The 12723-nt window shown below is 56.9% G+C and overlaps 1 protein-coding gene across 1 annotated transcript in view; it reads right to left on the minus strand.

The window, feature by feature from the left end:
- LOC119965159 (NHS-like protein 1) overlaps window positions 1-7019 on the minus strand; it is a 279160-nt gene extending 272141 nt beyond the window's left edge. The window contains 1 exon segment of the mRNA XM_038795566.1: window positions 6380-7019. Within this exon segment, the coding sequence (XP_038651494.1) occupies window positions 6380-6770 (391 nt within the window). The 5' untranslated portion in view covers window positions 6771-7019.
- Window positions 7020-12723: the final 5704 nt, after the last annotated feature.

A 12723-nucleotide genomic window follows, 5' to 3' on the forward strand; every position in this document is an offset into this window, starting at 1 on the left:
TATCTTTGTATCATCGGCAAACTTGGCCAGAATGCCCCCAGTCCCTTCATCTAGATCGTTAATATATAAAGAGAACAGCTGTGGCCCCAACACTGAACCCTGCGGGACACCACTTGTCACCGGTTGCCATTCCGAAAAAGAACCTTTTATCCCAACTCTCTGCCTTCTGTCTGACAGCCAATCGTCAATCCATGTTAGTACCTTGCCTCGAATACCATGGGCCCTTATTTTACTCAGCAGTCTCCCGTGAGGCACATGCTCAGAACTAGCGCTCGCGGGTCGAAGGAAACGTACATCGGGCAATGGGGAACAAGCACAGGGAAGTGGGACTACTCGGACAGCTGTTTCAAAGGGTGGGCAAAAGCACGATGGGCCCAATGGCACCTTCATGTGCCATCATCCCAAGATACTCATTTTGCCGTGTTCTGCACCAGGGCAGCTGTGTCACATTGCCCCTCATGTCATTCCAATCCTCTCTGGTCCTTTGTATCAATTATCTGAAATCTGTCCTCCCTGGTCACCCCACCCTCTTGCCAGTGGAAATATTTTCTCACTCGGATGTATCAAACCCCGAATTTTGAACATATCTATTAAAATCTCCCCTTAACCTTCCCTACTCCAAGGAGAACTGCCCCCCTTTCTCTTGCCTCTCCACATAACTGAATTCTCTCATCCTGAATATTCACCAATCAGGCCGGGTGGACGGGAAGGAAACTTGGATTTTCTTTTTTTTCTTCTTCTTTTACAGGATGTGGATGTCGCTGCCTAGGCTGCTCAGCCCGGATTGCCCACAAAAGGTGGTGGTGAGCTGCCTTCTTGAACCGTTGGCAGTCCATGTGGTGTAGGTACACCCACAGTGCTGTTAGGGAGGGAGTTCCAGGATTTTGACCCAGTGGCAGTGGGGTGGGGGGCGGGAACCCTCCAGGTCACCCATGGGGGGGGGGGGGGGGCACCCATTGTACTTCCGGGTGGCACAGCTTGTGGGGTTGCACGATGCTAGCTGGAACACGGCTGATTTGCTGCACTAAATCTTGCTGCCACTGTGCGTTGGTAGTGGAGGGAGTGAATATTTATCTTGTGAATGTGGTGCCAATCAAGCGGGCAAGTGTGGATTTGACAGAATGAGAATTTTCTGAATGTCACACAGATACAAGAGTCAAGGATTTTCTGATTAACAGGCCATCTAAGGCAAATAGAAATGTCGGTTGAAATTAAAACATAATTTAGTTTGCACATCAATATCGAAGTAAAGGAGTTGAAGGGGATCCCGTAAGCTTCAATCCAGATCCGACAAAATTATGATTCCACATCTCAAACCTTGTTTGCACGACACAAACAAACATTCCCAGGCGAGAGCAGGAGTGGCAGGTGCTCAGGTGCTCACAGCTCCTCTCCAAGGTAAACACACTGAGCAAAACATCCCAGCGCAACGTCCCTCCCCCATCAACCTGAACGGCCTAATACTGCCGAACACAGCCCCCCCACCCCAACATCACCAAACACCCCCCCCCACACCCTGAGACACAGCCCCCCCCACCCCAACATCACCAAACACACCCCCCCCACACCCTGAGACACAGCCCCCCCACCCCAACATCACCAAACACACACCCCCCACCCAGAGACACAGCCCCCCCACCCCAACATCACCAAACACACACCCCCCACCCGGAGACACAGCCCCCCCACCCCAACATCACCAAACACACACAGCCCCCCCCCACCCCAACATCACACAACACACACAACCCCCCACCCCAACATCACCAAACACACACAGCTCCCCCACCCCAACATCACCAAACACACACAGCCCCCCCACCCCACCCAGAGACACAGCCCCCCCACCCCAACATCACCAAACACACAACCCCCCACCCTGAGACACAGCCCCCCCCACCCCAAACATCACCAAACACACACAGCCCCACCACCCCAACATCACCAAACACACACCCCCCCACCCCAACATCACCAAACACACACAGCCCCCCCCACCCCAACATCACCAAACACTCACAGCCCCCCCCACCCCAACATCACCAAACACACAGCCCCCCCACCCCAACATCACCAAACACACACCCCCCCCACCCCGAGACACAGCCCCCCACCCCCAACATCACCAAACACACACCCCCCCCCAACCCGGAGACACAGCTCCCCCCCCCACCCCAACATCACCAAACACACACCACCCCACCAACCCGGAGACACAGACCCCCCCACCCCAACATCACCAAACACACACAGCCCCCCGACCCCAACATCACCAAACACACACAGCCCCCCAACCCCAACATCACCAAACACACACAGCCCCCCCACCCCAACATCACCAAACACACACACACCCCCCACCCCGAGACACAGCCCCCCCACCCCATCACCAAACACACACAGCCCCCCCACCCCAACATCACCAAACACACACAGCCCCACCACCGCAACATCACCAAACACACAGCCCCCCTACCCCGAGATACAGCCCCCCTAACCCCAACATCACCAAACACACACAGCCACCCCACCCGGAGACACAGCCCCCCCACCCCAACACCACCAAACACACACAGCCCCCCAACCCCAACATCACCAAACACACACAGCCCCCCCCACCCTGAGACACAGCCCCCCACCCCAACATCACCAAACACACACAGCCCCCCCACCCCAACATCACCAAACACACACAGCACCCCCCCACCCCAACCAGACACAGCCCCCCAGACCCCAACATCACCAAACACACACAACCCCCCCCCACCCCAACATCACCAAACACACACAACCCCCCCCACCCCAACATCACCAAACACACACAACCCCCCACCCACCCCATCACCAAACACACACAGCCCCCCCGCACCCCAACACCAAACACACAGCCCCTCCACCCCAACACCAAACACACACAGCCCCCCCGCACCTCAACACCAAACACACACAGCCCCCCCGCACCCCAACACCAAACACACACAGCCCCCCCGCACCCCAACACCAAACACACACAGCCCCTCCACCCCAACACCAAACACACACAGCCCCCCCGCACCCCAACACCAAACACACACTGCCCCCCCACCCCAACACCAAACACACACAGCCCCCCCCGCACCCCAACACCAAACACACACAGCCCCCCCGCACCCCAACACCAACCACACACTGCCCCCCCACCCCAACACCAACCACACACAGCCCCCCACCCCGAGACACAGCCCCCCCCAACCCCATCACCAAACACACACAGCCCCTCCACCCCGAGACAGCCCCCCACCCCAACATCACCAAACACACACAGCCCCCCAACCCCATCATCACCAAACACACACAGCCCCCCCACCCCAACATCACCAAACACACACCACCCCCCCCACCCCAACATCACCAAACACACACAGCCCCCCGCACCCCAACACCAAACACACACAGCCCCCCCCCCGTGCCCCAACACCAAACACACACAGCCCCCCCCCGCACCCCAACACCAAACACACACAGCCCCCCCCCCCCCGCACCCCAACACCAAACACACACAGCCCCCCCCCGCACCCCAACACCAAACACACACACCCCCCCCCCCCCCCGGACCCCAACACCAAACACACACAGCCCCCCCCGCACCCCAACACCAAACACACACAGCCCCCCCCGCACCCCAACACCAAACACACACAGCCCCTCCACCCCAACACCAAACACACACAGCCCCCCCGCACCTCAACACCAAACACACACAGCCCCCCCACACCCCAACACCAAACACACACAGCCCCCCCCGCACCCCAACACCAAACACACACAGCCCCTCCACCCCAACACCAAACACACACAGCCCCCCCGCACCTCAACACCAAACACACACAGCCCCCCCCACACCCCAACACCAAACACACACAGCCCCCCCCGCACCCCAACACCAAACACACACAGCCCCTCCACCCCAACACCAAACACACACAGCCCCCCCCGCACCTCAACACCAAACACACACAGCCCCCCTGCACCTCAACACCAAACACACACAGCCCCCCCCACACCCCAACACCAAACGCACACAGCCCCCCCACACCCCAACACCAAACGCACACAGCCCCCCCGCACCCCAACACCAAACACACACAGAGCCCCCGCACCCCAACACCAAACACACACAGAGCCACCCCCCCACGCCCCAAACACACACAGCCCCCCCCCACGCCCCAACATCAATAACCCCCCCCCCACCCCAATGCCCATGACAGAACTGTCATCTCCACCACTTCACCTTAAGTCACTGAACGTACTCTCACATATTTGGCCATGATGTGAGATGCCGGCATTGGACTGGGGTGAGCACAGTAAGAAGACTTACACCACCATAAGACCATAAGACATTGGAGTGGAAGTTAGGCCATTGGGCCCATCGAGTCCACTCCGCCATTCAATCATGGCTGATGGGCATTTCAACTCCACCTACCAGCATTCTCCCCGTAGCCCTTAATTCCTTGCGACATCAAGAATTTATCTATCTCTGCCTTGAAGCCATTTAGCGTCCCGGCCTCCACTGCACTCCGCGGCAATGAATTCCACAGGCCCACCACTCTCTGGCTGAAGAAATGTCTCCGCATTTCTGTTCTGAATTTACCCCCTCTAATTCTAAGGCTGTGCCCACGGGTCCTCGTCTCCTCGCCTAACGGAAACAGTTTTTTTGCGTCCACCCTTTCTAAGCCATGTATTATCTTGTGAGTTTCTATTAGATCTCCCCTTAACCTTCTAAACTCCAATGAATACAATCCCAGGATCCTCAGCCGTTCATCATATGTTAGACCCGCCATTCCAGGGATCATCCGTGTGAATCTCCGCTGGACACGCTCCAGTTAAAGTCCAACAGGTTTGTTTCAAACACTAGCTTTCGGAGCACTGCTCCTTTCACGTGAGGGAGGAGAACTGCTCCGAAAGCTAGTGTTTGAAACAAACATGTTGGACTTGTGACTGTGCCCACATATTTGGAACAGCGAAATCCATAATTAGACAATTGTATCCACAGTGTTATTGGACAGATCAAAAAATGTGCAATTCTAGTGATGACATTGAACTGGTTTCAAACACGGTCAATGTTTCATTTGCCAAGGTTTTCACAGGGGTAGAAAGCATCAAATTGTCCAGAAACTAAATAACTTCGAAATAAGTGGGAATGATACAATAAAAATTACTTATTTGCTCCCCTCCCCCATTTCCTTTTGTTTCCTGGAAGCGTTGTATCTTGCAGGCCCTCCAACCCCCAGTCACGTTTCGGTTGTACATCCCAAGTCAGCCTTTACGAGGGAGGTTGGCAGGTTATTTGGAAAGGTAAGGCATCACAGCCCTGAGACAGATTCCTTGCATCCTCCATGGCTCTTGGGGTTCACTACCTACGAGACTGGTGGAAGCAAAGATGACCAATGATTTCAAAAGGAAATCGGATGGGCATCAGAGACAAATACTACAGTGCTACAGAGGGGAAGGGATTGCTCTAAAAGGGAGCCAGCATGGACTCGACGGGCCAAATAGCCTCCTTCTGTGTTGCAGTTCTCACATGATCTACAGTACACTGGAGGTCAAAAGTGGCAACAGTCTGGATTGACCACAGGGTCAGTTTAGTCTGGTTGCCTTCTGCATACAAACTAACACTCTTAAACCAATGAGATATTTAATTTCAAAGATGCAACACAAAATTATACGCTGCATCTTGCTAGCAACAATTCAAGAACGTTTACACTGAATTACCTGAGACAAAATAACCAAGTGGTTACAAGAGAAGCAATGCTTAAAAGGAAAACAAAGACAAATATCATTCTCGACTCCAAGCATACGGGTGGAAAAATAACAAGAAGTCGAAAATGATATGTTATTGAGCACAACAAACACAGACTTCAAATGGAGAAGCCGAAGGCCACAACACAAAATTACAGCTTCCATGCTCAGTAAAAGAATCATTTTAAAACACTAGTCTACACGAAGTTAAAAATAAGTCATGTTTGTCAACTGTGGATACAGCTTCAGCCAGACCATCTCCAATAAAGCTGTCACTTGACAAAATGCAATCTGGTTTAAATCCCCAGTACAAAAACAGAGCACGCTGGATATTCCTAGTTTCTCCCCACGCACAAGTCGAAGGGAATTGGCCCAAATGAATTTTTAAAAAGGGAATTTTATTCATCTCTGCACATTTCAGAATTTAGCATCTCTCATGTTTACAGTTTGCAATTCAATGAATTTGCAGGTAAGTAACTGAGTGAACATGGCATATTGCAAATGATAAACTTTGAAACTAAAACACACACAACACAAGGGTGCACAGGACCAGATGTTGCACTGTCCTGTGCCCAGTTTAAATAGAGTTTGGGACACTTACGGACGGCGACCTTCTTGGCGTCGAAGTGGAGGGTGCGGTGCTGCAGGCTGTGCAGCCGGCTGTGGAGGTGGCTGCAGCGGACATACAGCGAGTTCGCCTCCACCTCCAGCTCCTGGAAGATGCCGCTGGCCAGGCGGCTCAGGTCGGCCAGTTGCCGGAGCAGAGAGACCAGAGTGTGGCCGGACACGTCCTGCAGCCTCTGGAAGAGGAAGGCGTCCGGCTGCGGGGGCCCCCTCCTCCCCTTCCTCCTCCTCCTCTTCCTCCTGGGCAGCCCACCTCCATCCTCCTCGACCCCCTCCTCATCCTCCTCCTCCCGCCAAAGCCTCCCAAAGTCTTCGCAGCTCAGCCTGGACACCAGCCGGGGCTCCACGATCCTCTTGTAGAAAGGCATGTCCCAGCTGAAAGTTTCCACTCCTTCTGCCTTTTCCTTAAATGTCTGTGGGAAGAGTTACTGGCCAACTCCAACTTTCCGACAGGACTCCCCCCACAGCCTCACCCGCCATAGTTTTCAAACTCAGTGCGGACCTGACTCGACTCAACTCCACTCCCTCCCTCTGCCAGAGAGCTAGGGAAGGAGAGCGAGGGAAGACCAGGAGGAGCAGCAACCTGAACTGCAGCAGCCAGCACAGACACACTGGGAAAACCAGGAAGAGCAACAACCTGAACCCAGGCCACCAGGATTGGACTGTCACTGGCAAAACCAGGAAGAGCAGCAACCTGAACCCAGGCCACCAGGATTAGACTGTCACTGGGAAAACCAGGAAGAGCAGCAACCTGAAATCCAGGCCACCAGGATTGGACTGTCACTGGGAAAACCAGGAAGAGCAGCAACCTGAACCCAGGCCACCTGGATTGGACTGTCACTGGCAAAACCAGGAAGAGCAGCAACGTGAACCCAGGCCACCAGGATTGGATTGTCACTGGGAAAACCAGGAAGAGCACCCAACAGCAGCATTCGCACCATTTCGACACACAAAACTCCTCAAGGCAATTCACATGGGGGAGGGGGCAGGGGTCGGTGGGGGGCAGAGGGGTCGAGGGGGGCAGAGGGGTCGATGGGGGCAGGGGGGTCAGTGAGGGCAATGGGGGCAGGGGGGTCGGTGGGGAGCAGCGGGGCCGATGGGGGCAGGGTGGTCGGTGGGAGGCAGGGGAGTCGGTGGGGTGCAGGGGGATGGTGGAGTGCAGGGGGGTTGGTGGAGGGGCAGGGGTGTCAGTGGGGGGCAGGGGGCCGGTGGGGAGCAGGGGAGTCAGTGGGGGGCAATGGGGGCAGGGGGTCAGTGGGGAGCAGGTGGGACGATGGGGGCAATGGGGGCAGGGGGGTCGGTGGGGAGCAAGGGGGATCGGTGGGGAGCAGGGGGGTCGGTGGGGAGCAGGGGGGCCGGTGGGGGCAGGGGAGTCAGTGAGAGCAGGGGAGCCGGTGGGGAGCAGGGGGGCCGGTGGGGGCAGGCGAGTCAGTGAGAGCAAGGGGGTTGGTGGGGGCAATGGGGGCAGGGGGGTCGGTGGGGAGCAGGGGGGCCGGTGGGGGCAATGGGGGGAAGGGGGCCGGTGGGGGGCAGGGGGGCCGGTGGGGGGCAGGGGAGTCAGTGGGGGGCAGGGAGTCGGTGGGGAGCAGGGGGGCCGGTGGGTGGGCAGGGGTGTCAGTGGGGGGCAGGGAGTCGGTGGGGAGCAGGGGGGCCGGTGAGAGCAGGGGAGTCGGTGGGGAGCAGGGGGGGCGGTGGGGGCAGGGGAGTCAGTGAGAGCAGGGGGGTTGGTGGGGGAAATGGGGGCAGCGGGGTCGGTGGGGAGCAGGGGGGCCGGTGGGGGCAGGGGAGTCAGTGAGAGCAGGGGGGTCGGTAGGGAGCAGGGGGGGTCGGTGGGGGCCGGTGGGGGGAAGGGGGCCGGTGGGGGGCAGGGGGATCGGTGGGGGGCAGGGGTGTCAGTGGGGGGCAGGGAGTCGGTGGGGAGCAGGGGGGCCGGTGGGGGGCAGGGGAGTCAGTGAGAGCAGGGGGGTCGGTGGGGAGCAGGGGGGTCGATGGGGGCAGGGGAGTCAGTGAGAGTAGGGGGGTCGGTGGGGAGCAGGGGGCTCGGTGGGGGACAGGAGGTCAGTGGGTGGCAGTGGGGGTCGGTGGGGGGGCAGGGGGACGGTGGGGTGCAGGGGGGCTGGTGGGGGGAAGGGGTGTCAGTGGGGGGCAGGGGGTCGGTGGGGAGCAGGGGGGTCGGTGGGGGCAGTGGAGTCAGTGAGAGCAGGGGGGGCAATGGGGGCAGGGGGGTCGGTGGGGAGCAGGGGGGTCGGTGGGGGACAGGAGGTCGGTGGGGAGCAGGGGGGTCGGTGGGGGGCAGGGGGTTCGGTGGGGGCACAAATGTGGACCAGGCATGATGGCACCTGGGGAGTCTCGCAGGCAATCAGGCTCTGGGCAGGGTGGTTACCTGGCACCCCTGCTGGTACCCTGGCACCTAGGTACTGCCAAGCTGGCAGGGGCACTGACAAGGGAGGTCCAGAGATCGGGCCGGTATCTGAAAATGGCGCCTGATCTCTTCCTGCACTGACGAAACCAGAGTCCCGTTTGAAAATGAAATGAAATGAAAATTGCTTATTGTCATGAGTAGGCTTCAATGAAGTTACTGTGAAAAGCCCCTAGTCGCCACATTCCGGTGCCTGTCCGGGGAGGCTGGTATGGGAATCGAACCGTGCTGCTGGCCTGCTTGGTCTGCTTTAAAAGCCAGCGATTTAGCCCAGTGAGCTAAACCAGCCACCAGCCCGTTTGATAGCGGCGCTGTTCTTGGCGTTACAGGCAGTGAGAAATGGCCCACTAAACGTGCCCAAAACAAGACTCTGCTTTTTTCCTGTTAAATCATGCCCGTAGTCTGGCGGAACAGTCATGCGTGTGAGATTGAGGGAATTGGGGGAAGAAGTAGAGCTGTTTCTCATCAGCATAGGCATTAACATAGGGAGCAAAATCCCAGGAATAGGCAAAGACTCTGGGCGTGATCCAACAGCCACGCTGTACCAGGAAAGCAGATCGCCGCGGCACAGCGTGGCCGATGAAAGCCAGGAGGCCCCGCTCCCGGGATCTAAACAGCTCGAAATGCCACACAGGATCCAAAGCGATCTCGCGAGACGTTGCGATGTAAATCCCACCCATTTCAGACGGGATTATGTTTTGGCAAATCTGCGTATTAGAGCGAGACAGCTAGCCTCGCTTTAATGTGCAGATTCCCGAGGTACCTGAGGCTTCGGGATTCAATCCCTTCCCCACAGAAACCTCAGGCGGGCGCTGTTCAGCACTCGTCCCCACAAAACCTGTCCCCGGTGTTACGAAGGATGGGCCTGGCCTCATTGCCGCGGAACGCTCCAAGCAGTTGGACCGTGCCGTACCACCTGTCCCTCGTGGAAAAATGTTTGAAGAAAAACACCTTTGACCACAAGGCAATGAAGCAGTGGTCAGCACGCAATGTCCTCGAGGCCCTCAGGGAAAAGGAGACTGTGGAGGACGTTGGATGGTTCCCTGAGCAGACTGCCAGAGCCATCTGGCAGAATGCCTCATCACCAGAACTCACAAACAAGCACCAAGACCTAGCTTGGCTGGTGGTGAGAAGGGCCCTCCCCGTCAGATTCTTCATGTACACCTGAAGGCTCAGCGCCGTTGCACGCTGCCCTCGGAGTTGCTGTGGGGGAAATGAGATGGTCACCCACCTCCTTGTGGAATGTGCCTTTGCAAAGAAGGTCTGGAGAGAGATGCGGTGGTATTTGTCCAGGTTCATCCCAAGCAGCTCTGTGACACAGGACTCTGTGCTCTATGGGCTGTTTCCAGGGACACACCCCGAGACAAACATCAACTGCTGCTGGAAGGTCATCAAGTCGGTGAAAGACGCTCTTTGGTCTGCCCGAAACTTGCTGATCTTCCAGTGCAAAGAATTGTTCTCGACCGAGTGTTGCAGACTGGCACATTCCAAGGTCCAGGACTACGTGCTGAGGGACACACTCAAGCTTGGGGCAGCTGCCACCAAGGCGCAATGGGGAAAGACCACTGTGTAAGGTCTGACCAGCAAATGTACATCGAGGGGTGGGTAACAGTGTAAAACCCCTCGGTATGCGATGTTAACACTCCAATGTTGTGGTGAATTATAAACCTCAGTAATTCACACTGTATTGTACCACATGTATTGAGCCTGTACTCTGTACCGGATTGTGTGTAATCGCACGGCCCTGCCCATAGGGGGAGATGAGGAGTTTGTACTGGGCTCCACCCTTGGCTCCGCCCATGGCTCCTCCCCCAACCAAAAGTGGAAAGATCAGTGCTGTGAGCCTGCTGCCAGTTCATCTCGAGTTCATCTCATCACAGGCAGGCTCTGTTGTAAGACGATTAAAACCACTGTTCACTTCTAACCACGTGTCGCGTGAATTGATGGTCTCATCAATTTAATCGTCTTAAGAAACAGTAAGAAACGACTATGGAATCAGCCCTCAAACCTGATCGACTGGAACTCGACCCACAGGATGCAGAGGCGAAAGAAATATTTTCACACTGGCTCAGATGTTTCAAGGCCGACCTGGCTGAAGCAAGCACTACAGAAACTACGGAGGAGCAGAAACTCAGCCGACTGCACGCAAGGGTGAGCCATCGTATCTCTACTCAACTTAATTGTACCAACTCATATACAGAGGCCCTGGCCCTACTCGACAGAATGTACGTGAGGCCCGTCAATGAGGTCTACGCGCGCCACATTTTTACGACTCGCCGCCAGCGCCCCACAGAATCGCTAGAAGAATTCCTGCGCGATTTAAAAGCCTTATCCCGGGACTGTAATTATCAAGCTGTAACTGCTGCCGAACACAGGGAACTCACTGTCCGAGATGTATTCGTTGCAGGCCTCAGGTCCAACTACGTGCGCCAGCGGTTGCTTGAGAAGGGGGCCCAAAACTTTGAAGACACTGTAGAACTTGCCACTACTATGGATGTCTCGTTCCGCAGCCTCACTTCATTCCCTGTGGACCCCGTGACCCTGTCATGGGCCCCCGACCAGCGACTGCCCCAGGCCTTTGCCGCGCGGCCACCCAGCTACTATACAGCACCAGCGTGCCACTTTTGTGGACAGCCCCAGCACCCGCGGCAGCACTGCCCGGCCCGCAACTTGACCTGCAGCAGCTGCGGTCGCAAAGGACACTATGCCCGGGTATGCCTGGCGAAGAAAACTCGTGCCCCAAACTCTCTTGCAGCCCAGAGCACTCGCTCCCCGAACTCGCAGGCCCGCAGGCCCCGTAACGCTACGGCCTGTACTCCGACTCCGCCCCCAACTGCCACATGCGACCCATGGGGGCCGCCATCTTGGCAACCCGCCTCCACGCGGCTGGCCACGTGCGACTCATGGGGGCCGCCATCTTGGACGCCATCTTCCTCGCCGCCCGCCACATGCGATCCACGTGGGCGGCCATCTTGGGCTCCATCCACTCCAAACTCAGAAACTCAAATCGAAGACTGCGACCTCAGCGGGCATTCATCACGGGGCCACTCCAGCACAGCTGATCAAGCCGCCGACTGCCCGCAACTCAGTGCGGTCACGTTGGACCAGTTGCGTCCAAAACACCTCCGCAACTCGATGATGACCATTAAAATCAACAGGTACAGTACACCGTGCCTCTTCGACTCCGGGAGCACCGAGAGCTTCATACACCCAGGTCTGGTAAAACGCTGTTCGCTCCCTGTCTTTCCTGCACGGCAAACTATCTCCTTCGCTTCGGGCTCCCATTCTGTTCACCTCCAAGGGTGCACCATCGCAACTCTAACAATCCAAGGCGCTAGCAACTCGAATTTTCAGCCATACGTCCTGCCCGAACTCTGCGCCCCACTCTTACTGGGACTCGATTTCCAGTGTAATCTCAAAAGTCTCACACTCAGCTTCGGCGGACCCCTACCCTCACTTACTATCTGCAGTCTAGCGACGCTAAGAATCTCCCCCCCTCCACTCTTTGCCATTCTCACTCTGGACTGTAAACCCGTAGCCAATCGCAGCAGGCGATACAGCCTGCAGGACAGGGTGTTTATCGGAACCGAGGTCCGGAGGCTACTACGTGAGGGGATCATAGAGGCCAGTAACAGCCCCTGGAGAGCCCAGGTGATGGTCATCAAGACCGGGGGAAAATTCCGAATGGTAGTGGACTATAGTCAGACCATTAATCGGTTCACACTCCTCGATGCGTACCCCCTCCCCAGGATTGCAGACATGGTGAATCAGATCGGCCAGTATCGTATTTTCTCCACGGTGGATCTGAAGTCTGCATACCACCAGCTCCCAATCCGCCCGGAGGACCGCCACTACACGGCGTTCGAGGCCGATGGCCGCCTCTTCCATTTCCTCCGGGTTCC

The sequence above is a fragment of the Scyliorhinus canicula genome, chromosome 1, assembly GCF_902713615.1.
Source record: "Scyliorhinus canicula chromosome 1, sScyCan1.1, whole genome shotgun sequence".
Lineage (NCBI taxonomy): Eukaryota > Metazoa > Chordata > Chondrichthyes > Carcharhiniformes > Scyliorhinidae > Scyliorhinus > Scyliorhinus canicula.